This window comes from Lissotriton vulgaris, chromosome 5 (assembly GCF_964263255.1).
Source record: "Lissotriton vulgaris chromosome 5, aLisVul1.2, whole genome shotgun sequence".
Taxonomy (NCBI): Eukaryota; Metazoa; Chordata; class Amphibia; order Caudata; family Salamandridae; genus Lissotriton; species Lissotriton vulgaris.
This window is the reverse complement of record NC_141693.1, coordinates 1,295,813,454-1,295,839,657: the sequence shown is the minus strand read 5'-3', so window position 1 is coordinate 1,295,839,657 and position 26,204 is coordinate 1,295,813,454. Positions and strand designations below refer to the sequence as shown.

General features: G+C 42.0%; 1 protein-coding gene across 1 annotated transcript in view; it reads right to left on the bottom strand.

The window, feature by feature from the left end:
* Positions 1–26,204, bottom strand: part of ITPR3 (inositol 1,4,5-trisphosphate receptor type 3) — a 588,642-nt gene that overhangs the window by 110,905 nt on the left and 451,533 nt on the right. Inside the window, exons 34-39 of the mRNA XM_086923190.1 lie at positions 22,445–22,565; positions 19,458–19,645; positions 16,769–16,917; positions 7,227–7,335; positions 6,631–6,721; positions 5,744–5,913 (exon numbers count right to left, since the gene is read on the bottom strand). Coding sequence (XP_086779316.1) covers positions 5,744–5,913; positions 6,631–6,721; positions 7,227–7,335; positions 16,769–16,917; positions 19,458–19,645; positions 22,445–22,565 — 828 coding nt within the window. The remainder of the gene's footprint in view (positions 1–5,743; positions 5,914–6,630; positions 6,722–7,226; positions 7,336–16,768; positions 16,918–19,457; positions 19,646–22,444; positions 22,566–26,204) is intronic.

Here is a 26,204-nt window from a genome sequence, read left to right as displayed (position 1 = left end):
ACACAAGTATTCCATATCTTTGGGGTGTTATTCCATACACACACCCCATATTTGCATCACCTCCTCCAACACTGAAACCATAGCTGTTTTAGCATGTTTCTTTGAGGGGTGTCTATTCATTGTTCCATCCAGCACACAATTGAAATCTCCCGCTGTTGAAAAGTGGATTATTGGTAGGGGCAAATGTAGGTCTGCCACCGGCAATAAGGCCACTAACACATGGTAGGATTCAGCATAGGTCTTAGAAAATTATTCTTAAGCTCAACTCTGGGTAACGTGGCTGCGAGCAGACAGGCTTAACTTCAAAAACAGGTATGTAAAGCATTTAAAGAAACAACACATAATAAAAATCCAACACCAATGTATAAAAATAGGAAATATTTTTATCTTTAAAATGACACCAAACGACAAAAATCCAATGTAGGGAACCGGAGATATGAATATTCAAAGATTTAATAAAATATAGCACTTAGAAGATTATAGCACCATATTGTGATACCTGGTTGGGATAGACCGGGGCAAAGTCAAAGTTTCAGGCCGGGCGCGATGGAGCCCTGAGCGGCTACAGCCCCCGGCAGGTCCCGATCTCAGTTTCTACCTTCACACTTAGAAACATTTCTGGAGCTTTTTCTCTCGAGGCCCCTTGAAGCTCCCCGCCAGCCCGGATTCAGTGAGGGTTCGCCGGCTTGACTTGTGCGAGGTCCCGGTGAACTTTCCTGGAGCGGACTTAGAAAATATTTCAAGTTTGCTGCAGCGGGACAACCCAGGAATTTCGAACGGACTTAGAAACTTTTCTGGAGCTTTTTCTCGCTGGGTCTCTTTATGCTCCTCATGTAGCAGGATCTGGTGAGTGTTCGCCTGCTTCAGATTTGTTCTAGTCCCGGTAAATCTCTGGAAGTTGGAGCTATGGAGCTTTTAGCGGGACGAACCTGGGTAGCTTGATTGAAGGCAGGTGGCCTGGCTGGCCAGGTTGAGTCAGTCCCTCTATGGAGCTTTTTTTTCAAAGTTGGTCCAAACTTCACCAAACTTCTTGAACTTCTTCCTGAAGTTCCTCAAGGGGTCCCAAAGTGTCTCAAACTTACCCCAAGGGTCTGGAAGCTCCAAGATGGTCCTTGAAAGTTGAGGACTTCCGTTCCCACAATCCACTGGTACAAAACCCTTACAAATCCACTGATGGGTCTCCAAGGTGTAGATTTAGTTGGGGATGTTCCAGTTAAGCTTCTTTTAACCAGTAGCTTTCAGGGAGTCCAGTCTTTAGTTCTTTTCCAGCAAGATAATCCACAGGGCTTTAGTTTCAGATGGGGCGGTCTTCAGCGGTCAGGCCTTATAATTCTATGCACAGCAAAATCTTCTCAACAGGGCACTTCTTGCTTCATTAAGTTTCAAGAAGCAGATCTGGAGGGCTCTGCCCCTCTCAGATACTTATTCAAAATTCTCTGGGTCGAGCAGCAAGTCACTCCTGACCAATGAGGGCACGGTAACTCCTCAAGGCGATGACCACATCCTGTAGAGTGTGCCATTATTTTGTCCCAGAGTGCATCAAATCTTCCAAATCCATAATGGCAAATTTTCCAGCAGAGAATTAAGACCTGGCTAAACGCGCCCCCAGGGATGGCTTATTTCCCTAGACTCTCCCACTACCATCTGCACATACCTCCCTTAAGCCTAGCCCTGACTCTGGGTCAAAAGTGTAAAAGTGTAACTGACACCCAGGCCTCCCCTCTGCCTTTGAAGAGCATGGTTTACGACTCCGCCCCCTGGCCTAGCATTCCTATGGACCAGCACACTGTCCTCCCAGCAGAGCTGGTAACCCCAGGGAGGGGCTCTTTATCACCTCTTCAAAGCAGCCTGGCTAATCCACTTAACTCTGACCAATCAGGGCAGACCACTGGAAGGCTCCATTTGGACTTACAAACAAGAAAGTCTTATAACTTCTGGTATGTACACTTTAGGAGAAATTCAACAATATGATATTGTTGGATTTACTACTACCATTCTGGGAAGTCTTTGAATGGTCAGTCTAGTCCTCTCCTATCAATAATTAATAATCAATAACTTCCTACCATGTTAACCTATGTAACAAGGGATTTGCAATGCGAACAATTACTTGGGCCATTTTTCCAGCACCAGGACTTACAAAAACATATTTTATAAGTGCTTGCCTTATTTCTACAGGAATCCCACCCCATGTGCAACTAGGGGAGACTCTTGGGGTTCTGAATCTGTAGAAATATTGCAGATTCTCCTTTTACTGTGCTCCTAGCATCAAAGTCGAATTTGAGCAGCACTTTACCACAATGCGGGGACTGAAATGTGAAATTTCACTTTACCCAGGCATATAAAAACTCATTTTATAAGGTTGTGCCTTATAGATAACTGACCCCTCACACCTGGGATACCTAGGGGAGACATGGGGGTCCCTAATATGCCAAAACATTTTAGGTTATCCATTTTTAAGTGCCCCTACCACCAAAGTCGAGTTTGGGCACAATTTACTTTTTAAAAGCAGTCCTGGCACCCAGGGCTGTTTTTAAACTGACCTCAGGCTTCATTAGTGCACATATGCTAGTGCAGAAAAAGCTGCTGGCCTCTAAACTGCCATGCCCCAGGGTACTGGGGACTTCTAGGTAGTTTCCATCCCCTGCCCTATTATATACTAGGGGCTTATGGGGTAGGTCATGCCAATTACAGGAGTGCCCCACCATACCATAGTGTACCCTCGTGTATGTTAGGTGTTTTAACTGTATTCTAATGTGTTCCTTCCAGCTTAGCACTGGCCCTGGGCCTGGTTAGGCAGAGCCCAGGGTAAGTCAAAATCAGTTACCACCAGCATCAGTCAGCAAAAAGTTGGGGGGTGCCCAGGGCACAGTATGACTTTGCAACACCAGCCCTTAGTATCACAGCACCCAAAAACTCAACCAGTAGGTCCTGCACCTTGCAATAGAATGCTCTGTCATCATTGTTAAGAGCATAATTATTGACTATACACAGTTCTCTTCCATCTAATGTGCCACGTAGGAGAATGTATCTGCCCTCCATGACAAGCCGGAAGTGAACCCCAGGGGCGACCAAATAGGCACGCCTTGAGCATACGAAGAGAAAGGGGAGAAGTAAAACTGGCCTTTCCACTTTTTCCGTATCTTACCATCCTCTGTATCTCTGAGATGAGTCTCCTGCAAGCAGGCTATAAGCCCCTATGCTGCCTGAGAAAAGGTGGCACTCTGTATAGTTTTTTTTGCCAATGAGACCACAGACATTCCACATAACTATTGTGTATTGTGCAGACATCTGTGAGCTTGCTGGTACTCAGTGCATCTACCGTCCCCGCTCCCCTCTGTATATTCGGGGATCGCTGATCCACTACCCTGCAAAATGTGATTATGTGTATATGAGAAACTAGTGTGACAAGAAACAACCCACACAGTTCATTCCTAAGAGATAAAGCCCAACCTCCCCACCAACCCACTTCAGGTAAACACATATAAACAATATAATAACCTGCCTCCCCATCAGTTCTGCACAGACCAACTATCTGGAGCAGTTCTCCAACAACAAATGTGTAACAAAACGTTACTCCGACTCTTCTTACTTGGTGTGTAATATGAACAGGAGAGAAGCTACCCTCCAGGGCCCCCACACCTAAAAAGGTTGAGGCTCCACTGGAAGGGACTTCACCAAGCCCTTACTCTACCACATAGTGGATTTTCTATTCATGCACATTTTTGCCAGCATATTAGCACCACACAAAGCCCAATAAGGCAAATCTTTAGATTATACCTTTCTTTTGAACCCCTCAGTGCCCACAAAATGTAACACACATCCATTGCTCCCCATGGTGCAAATTACGTTATATATCTTTCTGTTCCCCAGTGATCTTTCAAAAGCCCTTCTCTGCAACACTCTCAATCCAGGTAGGTATCTATATAAATTCTGTTCTGTTCCCTATTGTGGCCCCGGTGGGTCATGCCGTCTCGTCCATTTGTTCTTCCATCACCTCCCTCACTCATTCAGGGGAGTCAGTGGTTGAACGAGTCCCCTCTAATGAGGTTTCTGCTGCTACCTGCTGTGTTCATCCTCCTGAGCCAAGACTCAGTCATGCCGCAGGTTGTCCAGCTTCAGAGGATCATCCGCGTTGCTCTTCCATCCACAGTCCCCATTCCTACTCATGTGGGGCTGGAGCCCTCCCATTTTTGTAAATGGCAACTTGTCCTGTAATTAAAGCCACTCCTAGACTTTGTGTGCTCATACTTATTTCTGTATTTCCCTTTACAATGTTCGTACATTCCAGGCTAGCTTATAATTGTATGCTTTAATTCCTCGACGTTGTAGTGTTAGCCTGTTCCAGGTTTACACTTTTATGTCTTCCTCTCTCCCTCACCATGTTAATTTGCTCTGAGCTATCACTACTTATCAGGGTCGATTTCAATCCCTTAATAACCTGGTGTGCTGAAGGTTTACCTGTTTCATCCTTTTCCATCGTTATGTTGGTATGCCCACTCTTAATTGTATGTTTATTTGAATGCATTAAGTTTTCCCCAACTGTGTAAAGAGGAGATTGCAACCTAATTTCCCTGCCGGTGTAAAGCCTTATGGGGCTGAACCCTTCTACTTCCATTTTCAACAATACCTAGTTTTTTATTAATTGATTGCACAAGACCCACCAGGTGGCCTCATCATAGACTTGAGACACTGGTATTCTGAATCGTGGATTAACCCTTTCGATGCTAGTGACGGAACGGTTCCGTCACGAGCACCGGTTGGGCTGTGCTTATGACGGAACCGTTCTGTCACGGCCACGCCTGTTTCTTAGAACCTTCAGCACAGCGCGAAAATTCGCGCCGCGCTGAAGGTGTTAAAGAAATTTAGGTTTAAACTGCATAGTTAATGCTCTCGTTACTGATGTCTATATGTGCTCTTACACACCACTATATCAATTTGTACCACTTAGGCATATCTCAATGTGTGTGTGAATCTATTCCAGACCGGAGTATCATCTGTGCAGCCCCTCCTCCCTTCTCAGTTGATCGGCAACGGGCTTGTCTGCAAATGTATTTGTATAGCTCTCTCTCAAACTAAAATTCTTCCTCATAAAAATCTTGCTCTCTATGTGTACAGACCCTTCTTCATCGGATTAGCCTATTTCAGGCCTACCTGGATTTCTATTTCAGTTTTCTATTTAGCCCCTTCGATGCTAATGACAAAGCCAGCTCGTCATGGGCGTTACCTGCGCTGCGCGGATGACGAGCTGGCTTTGTCACGTTACGCGGGATTTTTGAAAATGCCGCGCACAGCGGGAAAAGCCGCCGCAGCGATGCGGTTAAATGAAGATATACTCCACCCTTTACTCTTGCTCTTCTGCTCTTACTTTTGCCTACGTTAACCCACCCTACAGTTAGCTGAATCTGCATATGTGCAGACCTCCTCTTATTATGTCAGTCTCGCCTCCAGCATCTAGTATCCCCATCCCCCAACACTATGTTGATCTTCTCCTTTATTGTGAGGATCATTCTGCTTATTCCTGTCAGCCTGTGCCTCCTCCTCCTCATTCAATATCAGGATCTTCTCAAGATTAACTCAACTGTAACCACTTGGTGTATTGGCCCCACCCCTCCTCCAAGCATGTTGGTTTGCTCAAGGATAGCCTAGATTGTGTTTCTAATACAACCTCTTGTTTGTTTGATCTAGGCCTTCCAGCATTTGTATACAGTCTCTTATCCACTGGATTCGCCTACCACAGGCCTACCTGGATCTCAGTGTTCCCTCCATCTAGCAATCGGATGGCCAGAAGGATGCTCTCTTGGAAAATCTTGTCATTCTTTGAGTTCATTATTAGGTCAGTTACAAGCTTTGTGGCTCCCTCCCGGTCCAGCTTGCATTGAACTGCAGCAATAATTGACCAGTCTTGGTCTTGGCCTGTAGAGAAGATAAACAGCAGAGCTGAAATAGGTCTGTATAGCACCCAATGGGATGAAGAACAATTGAGGAACAAATCTTCACTTGTTTTTAGGAAATGTTGACGTTTTATTGCAAGCTCATTAAAAAGTTATTTCTTCTCCTCTGCCCAGCACTAAAATCTGATATTACATTAGCTAGAGTCATGAGTACCTATCTTAACTAGCAGATTTCATATTCAGGAATTTACTTATCACACGATGAATACCTTGTAGCTCAATAACTCCCAGTTTGCATGAAAAAGGTCCACAACCGTAGTTTACTGCTCCTTTATCGCTCCATGAGGCTGAGAAGGTTCAGCGCTATCATAGATCGATGGCACTATTAGTGAACAACACTAACATCAATCAATACAATCCTTAGAGTGTAGGACTGGGAGGGATCATAACAAAGCACTAACAGTGATTAACAAAGTGAACCATGCACACAAGATCCTGAGCTGGTTCTTTAAAGCATGTTCACGGACTTGTGGCTGGTACATTACTGCAACAACAGGGCATTACCAGGGAGCCATAGCATCAGGTGGATGTGTATGCAGAGCCACAGAGCCAGAAGCACAAAACATTATACCTTATCCATGGGGCCAGCAGCATACCACATTCCAGCCAGGCACTTAGGCAACAGAGCACAACACTAACAACGAGTCACAGCCAGGCTCAGTTCTCTTCACTTTCTTACCTCCGACCCCAATGTCAAGGATTTCCACCTTAGGGTTTGACTTCTTGTTTTGCAGATAATTACTTAAAAGCATTTTCCTCAAAACTCCCCCCTGACAAGAAAGAAAGGAAATTAATATTATTTCATGAGATGGCCTCTGCAAATAAAATATTAACTCATAAGAGAGAACATCATTGTCCATAGTGCACACATCTAACCTGCTCAAACGTATCTATAGGCTGGGCTACAGAGCAAAATATACTCCCCCTCCTACATTGCAAAGCTAACTACAAGACTTAGCATGCAAGCTACGTTATACACTCAGCATGTCCCACCTCCTGTTTTGACCTTTGTGCCTAACCAGCCCCTGTTTTAGTTTCCTATCCTTGTTGTTCTTATACTCTACTTTCCTTCTTGTTTCACTTTGATTATAGACTCTTCACTCATCAGCTACCCTTGCTCTTTACACTACCTGTACTTTGGCACTTTCTGTCCACACCTGGCTGCACTATCCCTGTCCTAACTGTTCAAGGATCCTCCAGCCTTGTTTCTCCATGGACCCTTTCCTATTCCACCTACTCTTGTTCTTTCTTTTTATCATCTGTTCACTTACTCACCCGGTCCCCAAAGTTGTTCTTTTTGACCAACATCTGCTGTAGAGTTCGGAGCACCTTAATGCACAGCTTCTCCTCACTTGACATAAGATTCTTTGTGTGCTGAATCAGCCTAGAAACAAACAGATATTGGCTTAATCAGATGGGGAATGCAGCAAGAAAAACAGATGAATTCTGATGAATTGTTCTTCAAAGGTGAAACAAATATTTTCTTGCTTGTAGGTGTAGTTTGCACCTCTAAGATTTTTCTGGATTCACATTATTTTGCCATGTAGTGGTTGGGTCCGGAACTCTCCACTTTTTTGTAGTCCTTCTTCTCATTTTGGTTTTAGTTGTTGTTAGACGTTGACAAATCTCCCATTTGGTGCTTCTTGTCATGTTGTACACCCTCCCCTGTAAGCTCCCACCTTTGGTCGCCATCTTCGGATTCTTTTTTTGTCTGTTTTCTCCTACAATGTTCTTGGTGGAGGTGAGCAGGTCGCTTAGAATCCAGATAATCCTTCAAGCTGCAAAACTAAACCTACAGGTAAGAAACTATTCCTTTTGCAGTCTGAATCTTTTTTGGATTCACATGCTGTGCATCGATTTTTGTTAGTTTAGCAGTGGTTGGGTTCAAGATGAACTTAGATTTGTAGACAGTTGTTTTAACACTTTTTGTCCCATCTGAGCTTCCTTGTTCATTTGAATGTCTATTCAGTAGTGCTTTTGAGCTTGTGTAGAGAGGAACACGTTGCTGTCTTATATATATCCTTTGAGGGTGTATTTGATAGAAAGGCAATGTTGCTCCTTTTTTCCTTGTTAATTGTGCCTTTGGGGTTGTTAGCTTGCCCCCTGAACTTGTGTGGCACAGTTGAATAGTTTTGTTATCCATCTGGCAATTGTGCCCTTTGTTACAGGTTTCCCCCTACTGTTGTCTGCAAAAAAGACAAATAGTTGCTTTTTCTTCCTGCTAGTTTCTGTCTTTTCCATGTAGTACATTATGGCACGTCTAGCTCTTTCTGCTTGAATTTTTTGGTGTAGGAAAAAACTTGGAATTTTATTGTTCGATTTATGTGGAAGTGTAAAACTATCTTAGGTAAGAAGTGTGGATCTGTCCCCATGACAAATATTTCCTTGGGATCCTGTAAATATGTCTCTTGAATTGTGAGGTCTTGTATTCCACTCACACTGAGAGGAGGTGTTACAGCCACCAGGAATGCTGTTTTTAGCCTGAGCATCTTTGAGGTAGCTTTGTGTAAAGTCTCAAAGGATTCCTTCATTAGTTGAGTGAGTACCAGATTTAGATTCAATGTGGATGCAGGTAACTTTCTTGGTGATGCAGTTCTTTGCCCCTTCTAAAAACCTTTTTATCACCGAAGCTGTGAAGAAGCTTTTTCCTATGTGACCTCTCGTGCAGGCCACTATTGCAGCTAAGTTGCAGTCTAATAGGTGTGTTAGGTATTTTAACACCATTGTATCCTCAGTGTTTTTCCTCAATAAGCCTTTTTTGAGACACAACAAGGAGTATTTCTCCATTTTGCAATGTAGCACATCCTTGTTGTTAGCTTTCTTGCTTCTCTAAGAATAGCCATTATGTTCTAAGTTCTTCAGGAGCCAGGCTGAAAGACTCTGGTTCTGGGTGTAGTATCCTTTATTCTTCGATTGGCAATAGGTCTTGTTGTGTTGGTAGTTTTAGAATGTTACCATGTGCCACTTCAATCAGCTCTAAAAACATGTCTGTCTCGCCCACTGAGGGGCAATCAGTATTAGTGTCATTCTGCTTTTCCTGCATTAGTTGGTCACTCTGTGTAACAGTAAAATCAGGGGAAAAGCATATGCAAATATCCCTGACCAGTCTATAAAGAGAGCATTCCCCAGGGATTGGAGGTAAGGCTGCCTGGATGCAAAGTTTTGGCCTTTTGCTTTCATTGGGGTTGTGAATAGATCTATTTTTGGTGTTCCCCAACTCCTGAAAATCTTTTTGAGTACTGTTTGTTTAAGTTTCCATTTGTGCGAGCATGATGCTTGTCTACTAAGCCTGTCTGCTTCTACATTGTCCTTGCCTGGTAGATGAACTGGTGTTATCTCCATTTTCTTCTGTATTGCATATGTCCAGATTGTTTGGGATAGATTTGATAGGGCAGAGGATTGAGTCTCCCTTGCTTGTTGATGTAAAACATTGTAATTGTATTGTCTGTCTGGATGAGTATTGTCTTTCCTAATAGCTCCTGCTGAAAGGCTTCTAAGGTTAGGAACAGCGGGACTCATTTACAATATTTTGATGCACGGCAGCGCAGCAAGCTTTCCTGCTGCGCTGCCGTGCATCAATGGAAAAGGGCAGGAAGTCACTGTATATACAAGATACGGCGCATTCCTGTCCTTTTTCCCTGTGTTGGTGCACCATGGGCTGCCATGCGCAAACACAGGCACCCTTGTGCATTGGTGCAAGGGTGTGTGCGTTGTAGGGATGATTGTTTTTGTGCAGGAAGAAGTACCTTAGAAAAAAGGGAAAACGAGGAGAAATGAAGATATTTCTCCTCACTGTGCCTCCCTTACGCCTCCCCTGGGGAGGCATAGAAATCTGATGCATTCCCAGGTTTACAAAACCTTATAAATCTGGATATGCATCAGGTTTCATGGATGTTGCGTGGGAACACCCACAGCAACACCCATGGAACGCCCCTTTCACACAGAGTAATGCGAGAAAGGGGGCATATTTACAAGGCCATAAAAAGCCACGCATGTGGCTTCATGTGACCATGTAAATATGGGCAGGCACGCAGCGCCGTCGGTGCATCAAAAAAAGTGACACACTTTTGGCGCAATGGACTTGTAAATAAGCCCCACTGTCTTAAGTCCCAGGATAATGATATGCTGTACATTCTCCTGTTCCTTCTAGACTCCTTGTACTTTGAATGGGCCCATGTGTGCTTCCCAACCCACATGAGAGGCATCTGTTGTTATGGTTACTGCTGGGGTTGTGCAAATGTCCTACCTAGTGTTATCTCCTGATGTAGTTTCTACATGACAACTACTAGATTCTCCCAACTCCCTGTGGCTTGTGACTATTGGTTCTGCAGCCATTCCTGAATTCGTCTCATGTGTAATGTAGCGCATGGAATCAAAAGGACTTCCCCACAGTCCTCACTGACAGAGCTTGTCCCTTCTGGTAAAGGGGAGTTTTCATCAACATTGATTGAATATTTTTGTTTGAATAGAGTTAATCTTTGCTCTCAGAAACATTTTTTCTTGTTCTGGGGTTGGTGATGACTTCTCAATATTTATAGAGAAACCAGTTGAGAATAGTGTATTCATTACCTGCTGTATATGATCTTTGCACTTGTTGTGGGATTTAGCTCTTTCTAACCGGTTGTCCTGGTAAGGATAGACATGTATTCCCTGCCTTCTTAGGTGAGCTTGTCCTGCTGCAAGACACTTTGTAAATACCCTTGGTAATGATTTTATACCAAATGCCAAGACTGTGAACTGGTGGTGAGTTGATTTCACCATAACCTCAGGTATCTCTTGTGTTTTGCATTCATTGGGATGTGCAAGTAGGCATCTTTTAGATATATCGTTGCCAATCCCCTTTTTGCAATTGTGGGATGACATCCGGAAAGGTTGTCATTTTGAATTTTTTGTGCCTTTATAAACCTATTTATGAATCTGAGGTCTAGAATTGCGTGCATAAACCAGTCAACCTTTGGTATTGGCAAATATGTTGAGTAATTTACTGTTCTCTGTCTTGAACACCTTTCCGATAGCTCTTTTTTCCAGAAATTCCTCTACCTCTTTGAGTAGCCGCGATATCTCTTCCTTTGAAAGGACCTTCTGTTTTGGTCCCCTTGCTGGAGGTATAATTTCCCATTCTATGCAATATGCAAACTCAATGACATCCATTTGTCTGACGTTATCTTCCTGCACTCCTGAAGGAAGTTCTTGACTCTGCCTCCCACTGGTGTTGTGTATAAGAGGCTGTGTGTTTGGGAAGTTACTTGTTGGCAGAAGTTGTGCCTCCCCTGTGAGGCTGTCATCTTCCCTGTGCTCTTTCTTGAAAGCACTGCTGTCCTTGCTGCTGATACTACCAGTGCTGCAGGGGTCCAGAAGATTGGCTACTTCCCTGGAAGGACTGGTGTGATGCGCCCGTTTGGTAGCTGCCTCTCCCAGTATGCCAGTGTGTTGGTGCTGACCCCAGCGTATATTTCCTCTGAACTGCAACGCCCCCAGGACCTTCACAGTCTCATTATCTTTTTTGAGTTGGTTCATGGTATTGTGGACATCGCTCCCTAATAACTGTTTTCGGTCGAATTTCCTATTTGAAACCTGAAATTCTTAGCCAATAATGATGGCATAGTATGATCCCCTCATTATTTTCCAGCTAGCTGTGTCTGCAGCATCAAATGCCTCTCTTCCTTGGTCCAGGACACTACGCAGCATTGGAAGAAATTGGTTCTTGGCTTGGGAAGGCAACAGAGTTTCCAACAGGAAACAAGACAGTGTTTTCTGCTCCTCTAGCTGCACTCCATATTTGTCAGCCGCTTTTTTGATGACCTAGTTGTACATTCCAATGTCACCCGCAGGTGAAGACCTCGACGTATAACAGTCTACTCCTTCCTCAGGGGAGTCAGTCTTCAGGTCCTGCCACTAAACCTCTGTGTATTCAGACTCTTCTGAGTCCTGAAACATCCACAGTCCTTCCTGCTCCTCTTCTTCTTAATAGAAGAGCTCTTCTTCCTCTTCCTGTAGCTCTGGTGTTAAAGGAGGTTCGATATCTTCGACGTTCTTTCCTCCCTGCTCTTTAGGTATTGAAGTTTTCAGAGGAAATCTATATTCCCTCAAGGATGTGTTGACGTCTTTCTTCTTCTGTAACAGCACAGCCATTTCTGCCTTGAGGTGCCTCTTCTTCCTCTCGATCTCCGCCGAACGTTGTTCTGGATCGAGAGTCAACGTCGATGTTCTATTTGACTTCAAGGATTCTGTTGACTAAATATTGGTCATCGAGCTTCCTTGCTCGCCTCAAGAGCTTTCTCGCTTCGAAGTCAAACCATCTCAAACTCATCTGTCTTTTGACAAGTGTGTTTTTTCTGGAGACTTTCCTCCTGCGGTCTCCATTTCTAGGGATCTGAGGTTTTTTTGTCTGGGGGCCTGCCTTTGGTCAGAGAGTTTTTAAACGAGGCCCCCTTCAACTCCTTTAAGCCTGTTTCTTGAGACCCAGGCAATTTTTGGGGGAATTAGTGTGTCTTCTACCTGTGATATCTTGTCTTTCTTGGTTGCCTGGGCTTCCATGATTCTTAGGTCTGTGTCTGATGTTTCCCCCTCAGCACCTTCAGTGACGTTTTCTTCCTCGTCGCTCAACAGGTCCAGGTCTGTCTTTGCTTCTCCCTCACCGTCAGTGTCTTTGACTTAAACAGGTGTTGTAGTTGTCACTTCAATGATCTATTGGCAGACAGACGTTGCAGACGTGTTAATGGTCCAGCTGCGAGCATTTGTGGTGACAATTCAGGCAGAACTGGAAAAGAGTCTTCTCCATTACGTTGAACAGGGAGCTCCATGTCCAGGCATTCTCAAAACCATCGAGGAAATCTTCTCCTTTGCTTTAGGAATCTCCTCCGTTACCTCTTCGTCGATGTTCTTGTCTCAATGTTGTCCAACATTTCGATGAACTTCTCACAAACCTTTTCTTCATCGTGTTGGAGAGCCTTCAGCCAAGTATCCAGACACAACAGTGTAAAATATAATCTGAAGATGGCGACCAATGGGGGGAGCTTCCGGGGGAGGGCGTACATTGTCACAGGAAGCACCAAATGGGGAATCCGTCAACAGCCAAAAACAACAAAAACTGAAGTATTAAAGAAGGTGAAGAATTCTGGACCCAACCACTTGATGGCAGAATAATGCACAGCATCTGAATCCAGAAAAGATTCATGCTGCAAAACTCCAGAGGCGTATCCTGCTTAGATACCTAGGAGTTGACCCACACACATAAGAATGCCTACCCCACAGCTTTTTATCTGGGAAGAGCCCACTAACTGTGCACTCTTCTAGGAGAGACCTTTTAGAATGTACCCATGAGAAAGCACCTGTAGAAAAAAACAGTTGCCCAAGAAGAATATTTTGAGAAGACTAGTCAAGGAAGGCACCCGTGATACTGCATAGTGGGGAAGGTATATCTACGATGATAACATCAAAGAAATAATGCATGAAATATTGATAGAAAAAGATATATCACTGAAGGTTTATACGAGAAAAAAAATAAAAGAAGTGGCAAGTCACACCTGAGAATACACATCTTTGAAAATATATAGCTAAGGTGGTATATTTGAGCAGATATGTTTGAGGAGAAGTGTTTAAGAAGGCACATCTAAAAATAAACACCTGTGAAGACATCTGAGAAGTTACAATTGATAAGCTATAACTCAGAAGAGGTATCTATAAAGGTGTATAATCGATTTCTGAGATATATTAACTAGTATATATTTACCCATATACAACATATATTTGGTACACTTAAAAGACAACTTTAAAGTGTCATTATGTTGAAGAATTAAAACTGAAAAAATACTGAAATTTGCAAGTTATTGTTGGGACCAATATTGTTAACTTGCACTACAGCGATGCAAACCAAAACTGCACACCGAGTGGTCCGGCCAGCAAAGGCCTGTTGGATAGAGCAAAAGAGAGACCCAAATACACCAAGGCTCTCATCAGGCAATTGAACCCTGACCTTACCATTGTTAGATTCTCAAATTGCATCTAAAAAGAGGGGTAAGGAAAGTTAGCTTTTATCAGTAGGGGTTACTGGATACAACAGAGTCAGACACTTTATTGGTAATGGGTTCCATCCGTGCATGACAATTATTAGGCTGGTTTTAAGACTCAATTTTCAAGCACAATGATATTAGTTACTTATAAGTATGCAGGAGAACTCTAAGTATCGTGTTCTTGTAAATTGTGCCTGTATATTTAGAGAGGTGAGTGGAGTGGGTAATTTTAAAGTAATCCGGCCCTCTCTTGGATTGATGTTTAAGGAGAGACGAGTGGAAGGAAAGTGTCATGGAGAAAATAAGGCCCAGAAAGAGGGGAGGAGGAGGCATTGAGGGGGCAGTATCAGAAAAAAACAGTAAGCAGCATACTGTGTGCCCAAGCAGCGTATCAAAATCAGAAAACAAGAGCAAAACCTCATTAAAACAAATAGTTTTATACAGCAGATAAGTCATAAAACAATAGATTAGTGAACAGTAGAATTTCCACTAACAAGGCTAGGCTGACTAATGTTACATAGAAAAAGAAAAAAGAATGCTGCTTAGTGGCTACAAGCGTTAATATCTCTCAGCAGGTAGTCCGACTTTGCAAAAAATATTCAATATCACAGTCCGAGGAAAATGTGGCACTCAGAACAGGCCTTCATTAACTAAATAAGACAGCATAAAGTAATTCACAATGAGTCAAGCGAATAAAGGAAAACGGTGTGAAAGTTGATTAAGAAGAAACCCCTTTAAATATTAGGAAAGGGTGACAAGCAGTGGGTGTATCAGACTTTGATTCTCCTTGAGTCAGCCATACAAATAGTAGTAGTTACTAATTTAGCTGCATTAGCATAGATCACTAGTATACACATGCATTATGGTGATTGGCCATGTTTTAAGTAGTAGCAAATGATGGAAGTTATTATTTAATCACTGTGATTAAACCTCACAGTAGCAAATGGAGACCTACCTTTGTTTTGTTGAAAAATGGTGACCGGACTAGTCTTATAAGGTTATAGAAGGAACTGCTACTTCCGTGTCATTGGTGAGAACACCTCACAAAGACAGTGTCCTTCCACATATTAAGATAGCCACCTCCTCTGTGTGTCGAACAAGGAAAGGGGGAGCTCAAGGTTATGGGAATGACCGCAGCAGTTCCACTAACAGGAATCCAGGAGAAGTGAAATAGCTTGGCTCTATGAAGGCCCAAGTGCCAGCTGCAGACTGTATAACACTCAAAACAGCTAGGTCTAAATGTTGTGAAATAACTGCAATAGAACATCAATCTTAGGGTACAATCTTCAAACAAAATGAGAAGTAGGAAGGCCAAGTCACCAAGTCTAGTGCTCAAGTTTTTCTTAGTAATATCAGCTCAGGCATAAAATACATGCCGGGTCATCAGCCCTATAGCTGACAGCAGACTCAAGGCGGGGCACAAAATCCCACAGGGTCAAAACTATTGCCTGAAGGAGCTCTGGAATTCATCAGCTGCAGCACTTTACAGGAAGCCCACCAGGTGCGGAGATGTGTTCCCTGCTACCAAAGATGACACAAAGGATATGGAACCAGACAAACAGGACCACCACCACTACAGACCACTAGTGGGGCAAACTGATGACTGGGTAGAGGACTCTCTTTATTGGTGTTGGTTGGAGGCCTCTGATGAGTGTCACAGGCCGGGAAGCACATGGTGAAGAGGATCTGGCATGTGTATCTCTGCGCATAAGAGATAGCACCGCCCCAGCAAGCTGTACATTAGAGATACACCATCTTCAGTTTGGTGGCAAAGGGGTGAAGAACCATGACATCCAGCGACATGACTGAGATAAGCATAAAGGAAGTAAATCTCCTTTGAGAAGATAGTCTGGGGTCCAGGCCCATGTAACTCTGCTGCAGCAGATACAGGTAAACAAAAATGGAGGCAGGACAGAGGCCACAATTCAGTTTCGCTGTATTATAAGGGATGCCATAGTCAACCAGTCCACCAGATGCTGGGGAGGAGCACTGGGGGACTTCTGAGCATTTCCATGATTTGCGATCCCAGGCCAATTTGATCAGAGTTGAGTTGCCGTCTTGTCAGCCATCTTGAAGGCCTACATCTTTTTAGCTCTTTAGACTGAAACACTTTTACAATCAGTGTGGTCTCTGCTTCAGTAGAGTATGAATTTGGTCAACAAGCAGCGTGTTGGATTCCATTGAACCTTATAGCTGGACAGTTGTGGCCCTTTATTCACTATAGGTTGCAGTGGTTTATGTATGTTTTCGAAGTGTCATCATCAAGGAATTTTATGGTGAAATGGAAGATATTGAGTTTACTGAACAAATTATTAATACATTTAGCATGGACTTGTGTGATGCACCATTAATTTCCTGAGTCAGGAGACAATGGACATAATGGTCACAGGCCTATGTGCTTATGTTTTTTGCTGTATCTTCTTCTAAGATGAAATGGGAATGCGAATCTTCCAAGTTATTTTTCAAGGGCTGGTAGAATAAGTTCACTGTATGTTTAATATGTGGAGCTTTTTGCATTCTGTATGAAAGAGGTGAATCCTGAGAAATCACCTATGAGAATTCACAGTGAGAAGGCATTACTGGGGGTTATAGATAGATAGATAGATAGATAGATAGATAGATAGATAGATAGATAGATAGATAGATAAGACTTAGAGAAATAGGTAAACAGATAGCGGGAAAGCTAAAAAGCAGAAAAAACAGCCTTTGATGACACTAATGAAACAGTAGAGGGTTTTATAACATTAGCAAGATGAGGTGCAGGAATTTCCTCCAATATCTGAAGAAGTCTCCCTCAGCACTTACTTGGAGATGAAGCCTCCACTTTCACATCGTATCCGGGCATCGGTACCTTCCATAAATAGCAGCTCTGGGTGGTGAAGCACATCCACAAGCACTGAGAGTTCAGCCTCGACTAGTGGCTTCAAGCGTTCCTCTAGGGTGTTAATGACTTCCTGTGGAACAGAAAGGACACTGACCATAATACCTGCTTATGTACCACGTTCCATTAACCACAACATCTGCTTGTGCTCTATAGCTGAATAAGCTAGACGAATGATCCCAGAACCTCCCTCTGAGATGGTGACAGAATTGGATCCAAGAGAATACCATTAAGAAGCTGGCTGTTATTCTTCCATGCTTCTGTAACCAGAGGGGAGTTATACCTTTTAAGTTTTTATAACTTAATCATTCCTCCCCACGCCTTAATCTTTCCCCCTTTGGGGCATCTCAGAGTCGAGTAAAAGAAATGTAGTCTTATCCAACTTATTGGTTCTCATTTCCCGAAGTCCTAACCGCCGTCTGCCCCTCCATCTCTGAGACCTTTTCTTTTCCACTCTGGTCCACTCTTTTCAGTCTAAAGCGCCAGGATACCCGTTTGGTGACAGCATGCGCTATAGAAGTATTAAAATCAATCAATCAATTAATCATTTCATCGACATAGAAGCCCAAAAAGCTTAGTGGACATGCTGAGATTTAAACCTGTGGACCTGGTGTCAAATACAGATTCCTTGAGTGGGTGCGTTAGTCCAGAGAGCCACCAGGCAATCCTACTTCTTCACTGTATGTAGGCAATTTGATGCATTTATGTATTTATAAAGAGGTAATTATGCAACTCTGCAACCAGAAAAGTTGCCTAATCCGTATCTGCATGCTATAAATATTCTGTTCTTTGTCTCAGTGAGGAAAGCATTGATGCCACAACTGTATGGGTGAAACGTAAGGCAGTGGTGGGGTACATAGTTGTTTATTGAGCTGTTACATGTTCTTAGTAGTGTACTATGGCGTTGTATAGCATTGGTTTAGTGTGATGTTGACTAAGGAGGTGTGGCAAAGGGAAATGGTGTTATAGTTATTGTATTATTCTAGAGTCAAGGTCATTTATAAAGCACTAAAAGCCATGCACACCTAAGTGCCAGCACAGCAATAAGCAGAAAAGATGAGGAAATTAGAGGAGGAATGTCTTTAGCATGCCAGCCTTAGCCCATAGACCTGATCAGAACAATTTAAAAAGTAATGGGAGTTACTAAAGTCCGACCCAGTGGTTACATATGCGCAGCTGTAGAGCATATGAAAAGTGGGTCTGATGCAAATCCATTGATTTAGACAATTCATGCAACAAACATCTGTTGTTTTTGTAACTGTCCCAAAAAGATTTTTTCTACTACCTGCGAAGAGGTTCCCACAGTAAGAAAGTCTGGATGCCTCTAGCTAGTGTATCATCAGCATAAATATGAATTCATACCTCCACAATATTAGGAGATTTTGAACGGTCTCCATGGGCCTTAATTACAACAAAATGACGTAGTGCAGTGCCCCAACCCATTTTGCTGTGCCGAGCTGCGTCATTTTAAAAGCGCTGGGATGCGTCCTATTTACAACAATTTACACAATTGGCTGCCATGCGCCACCGCAGGCACCCTTGCAACATGGTGCAAGGGTGCCTGCGAAGCGGGGATGATTGTTTTTGTGCAGGAAGGGACACCTTCCTGCACATAAACAATCATTGATGGTGTTTTCCTCTTTCTATGTGTGCTGCAAAATGCAGCTCGCATAGAAAAAGGAAAAAATTAGGAGAAATAAAAGCATTTCTCCTCGTTGCGCCTCTGTACGCCTCCCCTGGAGAGGCTTAGAATTCTGACGCATTCCCAGGTTTATGAAATGTAAATCTGGGAATTCAACAGAATCCATGTTTCTTGCTTGGCAATGCCCACGGCAACACCCATGGTATGCCCCTTTCACGCAAAGTGATGAGTGAAAAGGGGGCGTCTTTATAAGGCCATTAAAAGCAACGCAGGGTGACTTTGCATGGCAGTGCACAGAGCTTGTAAATAAGCCCCCATATATATATATTAAAAAAGTGCAGGCCTTAAGAGAGAGTATTGTGGCACTCCACATGTCGAGTCAACATAATCACCCCTGATGTCCTATCCACAAGATATGAATGACACTATTTAGTAACACAGAGCTTTCCCTGCCTCTAAATGAAGTGGGAAGAACTAAGAGGTAGGATCATGGAACATCCATAAGTTCTTGACAGATGTCCTGTTCCCGCCTTGCTCTAAATGATGTCCTAAAGAATGACTACAATATATTTCACCTGTGAGCTTAATGTTGTAAATAAATTTAGTTTTGCAGATTGAATAGCTAAATGGTTCAATACCTTTCTATATCTCCTTTTGTTTGCTTTATATCCCCATACAGACACATCTATTGATCTCTTTCTATAGACAGTCAATCCTACAACAGCCTCTGCAACTATAAAAAGTTAATGTTGCATGCTTTACAAGTGTCTGTTCCTGATCATGTTCCTGCATCTTATCATAATTCAGATTAGTCTGCGTGTTGTATGTGAGCCATTAGACACTTCTACCATGTTATGCAGGCATAGAGTGTAGAATTCACTCTCTGTCCTTTTCATGCATGCATAACTGTAAAGGCTTGCACTTCGTCGAACAACAGGCTGCATACCGCTCCTAGCATTGGTGGCCCGTACCTGCAGCTTCTCAATGATGTTCTTGTAGTCCCACTGGTTCTGTGTGTTGGTGACTCGTGGGAAGGAGCGGCCACTGGAGGCGGTCTTGAAGGTGGATGGGTTTCTCTGCAGGGAGCTGTTGGAACTGTTGAGCAGGTAACTGACATGCGTGTCCAGGTCCATAGGGAGGGCGATGGCGCGGCTCTTAGCTGAAACCAGGAAAGGCCAATACGGAACAATCAGAGTCAAAGGAAACGAAAGACAAGTCAGAATGTGGGTCTTTCCATGAGGATCTGGATGGCACATGATTGGTTTTGGAAAAAACATCAGTAATAAATTCCAGTCACTCCCTGAAAACTACGACATCATATACAATATGTCAGTTTCCCTGCCGCCTGTTCTCCCTCAATTTTACTTAGATTTTAACTCTGTCTGCTTTAACAAGTGTGAAGGGCAAAGGGTTAGGGCACAGTGAAATTAACTCATAATAATGGATTGCAAATGTGAATAATGAGAAAACATATATCTTGTTATGTTATGTTACTAGGGTATTTGTAGAGCACACAGCTAGTCGGCTGAGTGTCCTGGCGCTGAGTGAGTGTGACAGGCTGACTAAATAGAAGAACGTGGAACTATTGCTGGAACAACCACGTCTTAAGGGACTTCCTGAAGGGAAGGAGATTGTGCATCTGTCATAAAGTAAGCAGCATACAGTTCCAAAGTTTGGCAATTTGTACCTAGAAAGATCAACCTCCTGTGCTAGAGCGGAGGAACCCGTGGTTGCTTACTAGCGATAGGAACGAGGAGCGCAAAGAGCGCTGTGGGCAATAAAACTGGACTCTTTTCCTAAGGTAGGTGCCCTGGTATCGTGTAGGGCCTTTAAAGAAGATCCTCTTACAGATCGGGAGCCAATTGAGAGATTTCAAGTGGGGAGACATCCGCCTTCTGGGGCAAAGTCACTGAGCTATCACAAGTAACACGTAGATTTTGTTGTCAAAATCTAGGAGTAACTGCAGCAATTTTGCGGAGAAACTGTGCGGTGGGAGGCATAGACCTGACTACATTCAGTGCAACAACTACTAACATTAGACAGCAATTTTGCGGAGAAACTGTGCGGTGGGAGGCATAGACCTGACTACATTCAGTGCAACAACTACTAACATTAGACACCGGCTGAAGAGACGCTTTCCTTTCGGTATACGAAGACTGACCACAACACTACAATATAGTAAAACCTAACATGTGCACAAATGACAAACGTATCTCATTGGATGTTGCTGCAGCTGTCTTTTATGTGCTCTGGCCCTTAACTTGATTTAGTAGTGGAGGGCACTGCAAGTCAGGTCCAAAGTGCAAATGATGGGAAGGAGAATACGGTGGACATGTGTGTCAGGGGTGAGAGGTATGTACGTACTGTGTTTGTGTTCGTATATGTGTGCATGTGTATGTGTGTACACAGCAATACTGGAAAGGTAGGGGATTGAAGAAAGTTAGCAATTAAATGTAGTGACCGGTCCCCGCAATGCCAAATCGGAATGTGTTGCAGGTCAATTTGCAGTTGCACAAAATATCGCTTCTTGATTGGTGTAAAATCCCAGAGAAAACATCAGTTCCAGTATCACAAGATTACGGAAAATCTTGCTTTGAGAGACAAGATATCGTTGGCATAGAAATTGTGGGGTCTTTTTGATGGGTGATCCGGAATGGAAATGCTAAGCTGTCAATGATTCAACACACTCTTAATGTCACCATTTTTATATAGGTCATTTGGTTTAATGAATGGTTCAAATTTAAATATAGCCGATGCTACAGGAAAAAAGTACTTTTTAAATTAACTTTCGTCAGATATGAAAAGTCCTAATTTTTATTTTCAGTTTAATAAAAGAGCATTTTCTTCCCAGTGTTTTAATGTTTACATCTCTGGAAGTAGTAGACACATTTTGTTGAAAAATGTCCTAGTTTTTATTTTCAGTCTAAGAAAAGAGAGGTAATCAAGTTTAGTCATTTCTTGTCCAGTTAAATGTCAAAATAGTCGACAAATATGGTTTTTAAGGGATTGTTGTAATATTAAGAACTGTCTGAGTAATCACGATTCATTATATCTACTAATATGAGGCGAGGCGATTCGTGTCACAAGGATGGTGAGAGAAGAGACTGGCTTTCAAAGAGGACTCCTCACACTTACAGAGAGAAATACAGATTTTTGTATTACTTTACAGCAACAAGCTGGTCCAAAAACCTTTCATATGGAAATGTTAGCTGAGCACAAGTGACTCCGCTAATCAATAGGTCCCTGCCCACCACCAACCCTACAAATTCAGCAAGCTGGCCACCGATAAACCCATGAACATATATACACACATTTCACCCAGTGACCTTGCTGACATAGCCATTCCTTGGCTGCCATGTTCTTTAGTATCTGTAGTATGCAATACATGCCTCGCCAAATAGAACTTCTACTTAAACAAACCACAAATAGCCATCAGGATCCCTACAGATCTGGCAACTATGAATAAACCTACATAACCTCATGACTAACTCTGGCCATGATACAAAACTGGGTATCAGTCTTTGTGCCAATATAGTAGTCTTCCTACAAAGCCATATACCAAGAATTCTGCCAAGCATTCCAGGCCTATTTCATCAGTAAATCACTCAGTTAAACTATACTCCAACCAAACAACCTCATAGCAATTCCATGCCTTGCGGGCCTATGGTGTGGAAGAGGTGTGGCGCAGCGGCCAGGGCGACTGACGCTGGACGCTGGGGATCACGGTTTGATCCCCGGCTCCGGCAGCACGGGTCTGCCCAGCACCATGTGACTCTGGGCAATAGCTCGCTTAATCTTCCCGACGGCCCCCATCGCCTTGACACCTTCGTGTAATTGTTCGCGCTTTACAAATACTGGACATTTACATTTTTACATTGATGGTTCGCCACTGGCCATCCTTCTAGAAATGATAGAAACAGGGGGTGTCAGGTAAGAAAACTGTGGCCTTCATACTTACCGACCATGGCAAGGGCCCTGATACAGGCCTCCACTGAAGCCTTGTACTGCTGCTGAAGCCACGGACACTCTAGAAGCCTTATGGTGGACTGCAGCAGCTGCACAACAATCGCCTGGTGAGTCTGTAAGACAGAAGAGATCAGTTTCTTTGACTGTTCTGACCAAGATCTGTATTCTATTAATAGCACATGCTACTAAATTTATAGCACAGATAACTGTGTGGTACAGTAAGAATACATATTCTAGCTCTGAAAGTGCTTGATTTATCTGTAATGAAAGCAAGCTACAAATTCTGTTTCTATTGAATATGTTACTTTTTTAGTCTAATAGGACATCTTGAGCTGTGCACAAGGCACTTCAAACTATCCACTTTTTAAAATTCACTTGTCAACCTGTGACACTTTAAAATATGTATTTTCAAACCACATGCTTTTAAGTACAATGAGGTACTTCTCGGAACTGGCTAGGGGGTAGAAAGACCCTGTGGGCTCGATTATAAAGAATGAAATAAAACAAACAGCTGTCAGTCTGGCTGTATTTTCAAGCCAAACATCACGATTGCCAAACCTAAACCCCAGGGTATAAAAGAGAAAACATTTATAACGGATCACTGACAGAATTTCGACCTACTAAATATCGACCTACAGTAATATCGAGTCAAGAATATCGAGGGCAAGAATATCGACATCCTATCTACAACATGGTAAGTACAAAAATATCGAAAAAATAATATAGATGTTAAAAATATCGATGTTAAAAATATCGTTGTTTTTTCTTTTAAAATATAAATGTAAAATAAAGTAAATAATACTAATAAATAAAATCTACATAGTTAAAAGTATCTAATAATGTTTAAAAATAATAAATAATACATATATAATAATAATACTTTATTTAAATATATACAGTAAATATATAATATATATGTACTGAACAATAAGTTGTAATACTTATTTTACTAATTTATAAATTAATAATATATATTCTAAATTACTAATACATTTACAAACATAAAACAATAACATAAATAAAATACACAAATATAAAAAAATAAATATACTTTTAATCTTTTTACAATTAATTATATAAAACATTGGATAGCGTAAGGGTACAAATTACTATTCCCACTCCAGAAAGTGCAACAGTAGGGAATGCGTTGGATAGTGTAGGAGTATAAATTAATATTCCCACTCCAGAGAGAGCAACAGTAGGGAAAGCGTTGGATAGCATAAGAGTAAAAATTACTATTCCCACTCCAGAGAGTGCAACAGTAGGGAAAGCGTTGGATAGCGTAGGGGTCAAAATTACTATTCCCACTCCAGAGAGTGCAACAGTAGGGCACGCGTTGGATAGCGTAGGAGTGAAAATTACTATTCCCACTCCACAGAGTGCAACAGTAGGGAAAGCGTTGGATAGCGTAGGGGTCAAAATTACTATTCCCACTCCAGAGAGAGCAACAGTAGGGAAAGCGTTAGATAGCGTAGGGGTCAAAATTACTATTCCCACTCCAGAGAGTGCAACAGTAGGGAAAGCGTTGGATAGCGTAGGAGTGAAAATTACTATTCCCACTCCACAGAGTGCAACAGTAGGGAAAGCGTTGGATAGCGTAGGGGTCAAAATTACTATTCCCACTCCAGAGAGTGCAACAGTAGGGAAAGCGTTGGATAGCGTAAGGGTCAAAATTACTATTCCCACTCCAGAGAGTGCAACAGTAGGGAAAGCGTTGGATAGCGTAGGGGTAAAAATTACTATTCCCACTCCAGAGAGTGCAACAGTAGGGAAAGCGTTGGATAGCGTAGTAGTGAAAATTACTATTCCCACTCCAGAGAATGCAACAGTAGGGAAAGCGTTGGATAGCGTAGGGGTAAAAATTACTATTCCCACTCCAGAGAGTGCAACAGTAGGGAAAACGTTGGATAGCGTAGGGGTCAAAATTACTATTCCCACTCCAGAGAGTGCAACAGTAGGGAAAGCGTTGGATAGCGTAAGGGTCAAAATTACTATTCCCACTCCAGAGAGTGCAACAGTAGGGAAAGCGTTGGATAGCTTAGGAGTGAAAATTACTATTCCCACTCCAGAGAGTGCAACAGTAGGGAAAGCGTTGGATAGCGTAGGGGTCAAAATCACTATTCCCACTCCAGAGAGTGCAACAGTAGGGAAAGCGTTGGATAGCGTAGGGGTCAAAATTACTATTCCCACTCCAGAGAGTGCAACAGTAGGGAAAGCGTTGGATACCGTAGGAGTGAAAATTACTATTCCCACTCCACAGAGTGCAACAGTAGGGAAAGCGTTGGATAGCGTAGGGGTAAAAATTACTATTCCCACTCCAGAGAGTGCAACAGTAGGGAAAGCGTTGGATAGCGTAAGGGTCAAAATTACTATTCCCACTCCAGAGAGTGCAACAGTAGGGAAAGCGTTGGATAGCGTAGGGGTAAAAATTACTATTCCCACTCCAGAGAGTGCAACAGTAGGGAAAGCGTTGGATAGCGTAGGAGTGAAAATTACTATTCCCACTCCACAGAATGCAACAGTAGGGAAAGTGTTGGATAGCGTAGGGGTAAAAATTACTATTCCCACTCCAGAGAGTGCAACAGTAGGAAAAGCGTTGGATAGCGTAGGGGTCAAAATTACTATTCCCACTCCAGAGAGTGCAACAGTAGGGAAAGCGTTGGATAGCGTAAGGGTCAAAATTACTATTCCCACTCCAGAGAGTGCAACAGTAGGGAAAGCGTTGGATAGCGTAGGAGTGAAAATTACTATTCCCACTCCAGAGAGTGCAACAGTAGGGAAAGCGTTGGATAGCGTAGGAGTAAAAATGACTATTTCCACTCCAGAGAGTGCAACAGTAGGGAAAGCATTGGATAGCGTATGGGTCAAAATTACTATTCCCACTCCAGAGAGTGCAACAGTAGGGAAAGTGTTGGATAGCGTAGGGGTTAAAATAACATACTTATAAATTAAAACTTTTTGTAATAAAATAAATATTAACTATTATATAAATATAAACCATATACAATACCTATACATAATTATAAAAAACATGATTAGCTAAATATAATCAACCAAAAATAAATATTCCAAAATAACATTTTATTATATTTTATTACCAATTTATAATTAATTAACTACGATATTATTAACAAAACAATTTAAAAAAAAATATTACTTAATTACATTTAAATTACTTCCCACCATATTCGCCTATAAACCCACTACCCACAACAAAACCCATTTATTTATTATTAAATTAATTTAAATTATTTACCAGTTATTTAAAATTAATTACCAATTAATTAAAATGAATTACCAAATAATTAATATTATTTACCAATTAATTAAAATGAATTACCAATTAATTAAAATTAATTTATAATTCCTACTAATTAACAAATAATTAAACATAATTAAATTACTTCCCACCCTATTCCCCTATACACCCACAACCCGCTACAAAACATATATATCAATAATTCAATTAATTAAAATGAAAAAATCAATTAATTAAATTTATTTACCAATTATTTAAAATTATTTAATAATAACTACTAATTAATAATACATTTTTTTTTTGTAAACTAATTAATAATTATTTTAACATAATTAAATTACGTCCCACCCAATTCCCCTATAAACCCACAACCGCTACAGAACATATTTATCAATTAATCAATTAATTAAAATTAATTACCAATTAATTAAAATTAATAACCAATTAATTAAAATTAATTTATAATCCATACTAATTAATAATTATTTTAACA